Source organism: Ictalurus furcatus, chromosome 29 (genome assembly GCF_023375685.1).
Source record: "Ictalurus furcatus strain D&B chromosome 29, Billie_1.0, whole genome shotgun sequence".
NCBI classification, from domain to species: Eukaryota; Metazoa; Chordata; class Actinopteri; order Siluriformes; family Ictaluridae; genus Ictalurus; species Ictalurus furcatus.
In genome coordinates this window covers 9,046,919-9,049,553 of record NC_071283.1, presented here as the reverse complement: position 1 = coordinate 9,049,553, position 2,635 = coordinate 9,046,919, and the positions used below count along the sequence as shown (strand labels likewise).

At 39.4% G+C, this 2,635-nt stretch overlaps 1 protein-coding gene across 1 annotated transcript; it reads right to left on the bottom strand.

Moving 5' to 3' along the window:
• Window positions 1-1,323: 1,323 nt before the first annotated feature.
• LOC128604262 (nuclear factor 7, brain-like) lies at window positions 1,324-2,635 on the bottom strand. Its single transcript, XM_053619262.1, has 2 exons — window positions 2,566-2,635; window positions 1,324-1,970 (listed from the first exon to the last, which is right to left on the bottom strand). The coding sequence occupies exon 2, from the start codon at window positions 1,912-1,914 to the stop codon at window positions 1,435-1,437; it is 480 nt and encodes a 159-aa protein (XP_053475237.1). The 5' UTR covers window positions 1,915-1,970; window positions 2,566-2,635; the 3' UTR covers window positions 1,324-1,434.

The following is a 2,635-nucleotide window of genomic DNA, read 5'->3' as shown; positions in this document are numbered from 1 at the left end:
TTTCATGTGTGGTATGTGTGATATTGTATAAAAGCAACATAGACAGCCTTGACAACTCAATATCAGTACTCAATTTACAGTGTGACAAAACAGACATCAAGCCTCAGTAGGGTGTGTAAGTAAATGTACATAACAGGCACAGTAAATGTCTACTGTACTGGTTTCTTATACAGTGTATAAATATTGATATTGTAGTTATCATTAGCATTAAATACTACTGACATTAGTACATTTTTCACAATCACCTAACAAATCCTCAATCATCAAAAGAGTCACTGTAACATATTAGCAAATTTACCCTAAACATGCAAAATCTTATTTACTAGTTAAGTGACAGCAGAGCTCAAACCTAAAACCTTTAGCTTAACATAGATAAGTATAAAATGATTCTTGCATTATATTCTTGCATTGATATTTCACTGCACAGTACATTGCACTACAGTAACCACCATCTCAGATGCCTTAGGATTATGAAGTGACTTTAATAACCACACAAGAACCTTTGATCCCTTTATCTGCAAATAACCATTCGTGGTTATATATACATATTTTAGTATCAAATGGATCCCATATATTTAAATTGTAAAAATCATAACATTATAAAGAATTAAAGTTAAAGCCTTCAAATCTTTAAATCCATCCATCCATCCTCAACCGCTTATCCGTTATCGGGTCACAGGGGCAACAGCTCCAGCAGGGGAACCCAAACTTCCCTTTCCCGAGCCACATCAACCAGCTCTGACTGGGGGATCCCGAGGCGTTCCCAGGCCAGTGTGGAGATATAATTTCTCCACCTAGTCCTGGGTCTTCCCTGAGGTCTCCTCCCAGCTGAACATGCCTGGAACACCTCCCTAGGGAGGAGCCCAGGGGGCATCCTTACCAGGTGCCCGAACCACCTCAACTGGCTCCTTTCAATGCAAAGGAGCAGTGGCTCTACTCTGAGTTGAGTAGAGAAAACCCATTTCAGCCACTTGTACCCGCAATCTAGTTCTTTCGGTCACTACCCAACCTTCATGACCATAGGTGAGGGTAGGAACGAAAATTGCCCGTTAGATCGAGAACTTTACCTTCCGGCTCAGCTCTCTTTTCGTCACAATGGTGCGGTAAAGCGATTGCAATACCGCTCCTGCTGCTCCGATTCTCCGGCCAATCTCCACTCCAATGTCCCCTCACTCATGAACAAGACCCCGAGGTACTTGAACTCCTTCCGTTGGGTTAAGTACTCATTCCCTACCCGGAGTAGGCACTCCATCAGTTTCCTGCTGAGAACCATGGCCTCAGATTTAGAGGTGTTAGAGGTAAAATATTTAAATGAATACAGTATATGCTTGTGAACATGGCAATCATTGTTCTTACATAAGGGTCTATGAAATTTATTGAACAGTACAGCTTTTACAGTTGCTCAAAAATTACCTTTCCCTTTAAATAGGAATCTTATTCACTGGAATTGACAGGGAAAATGACCAAAGGGTCATTCTCATTAAGGTGCGGGCTAAAGTAGGGTTTAATTGCTGCTCCAAATGCACAGTCAGTAGATGAGTAAATGTTAGTTTCTGCTTCCATGTCATAGAAGGAGACTAACTTCTCGCTGTGATCAACAAACACCCCTACTTTACAGGGTTTATTTGAAAGAGACAGCAGGGTGGGAGGGTCTTCCAGAGCTGCATAACTGTCGTTATTATAATGCACAATTGCCCAGTATCCTTGGCTTGGTTTGAGGGAGAGTGCACCCTTCCTGTTTGCCTTCTCTCTTGCCACCCCAATATCCCAGCCTCGTTTGTTCCCAACCTCCACTACCCAGAAGGCCCTGCCTTCAGCCAGCGGGTTCTGTCCCAAAACGCTGCCAAAGACATCAAACCTCTCAGGGCAATCAGATATATTAATTTTCTCCACAGAGCTGTGCACCTGTTTCATGTCATCAGAAATTAGGAGCTGTGCATTAGCAGTGTCGGGATCCAGAGTCACATCCACTGAAAGATCAGAGTTGTAAATAATGAATCAGCAAACATGTTCCTGATCATAGCTATCAACTGCTGTAATGTGTTTGTTTGTTTGTTTGTTTTCTTTAACACAATCACCATTAGCTATTGTATCAGTTTTGTGCTTCAAAAGGTGCACAGAGTTAAATATGTGTTTAACTACAGTTTTATAGCAAGTCATGCCAGATTACAATTGTTAAACTAAATACCAACCATTTACAAAATGATTACAGCATTGATCTACAATTAGCATTTATCTACAACTGTCATTTATCAACTGCTGATATATAATCCTGTACCAATCATACTCAAACATTATGATGATTAACAGAATACATAACAATTACAGATTAATAGATGAAATCAGTTGCTAGGCTAAGTAGAGATAGAGGTCTCAAGCCTCACTAGTCTTACAGCACGGTCATAATGTCTGAATCCATCATGAAGGACTCATTTTATTTAATCATTTATAAAAATGCAGTAATTATATATACTTCAAATACTTATGACATTTTATCTAATTGTATATCTCAATATGTCAGTACTAGGAATTTTCATTGATATTATAAAAACATTTCATACTTACCTCCATATTTCTTAATCCTTGCAGTTTCTATAAGGCAAGTGAGAAAATAAATAAATAAATGGTACTCACA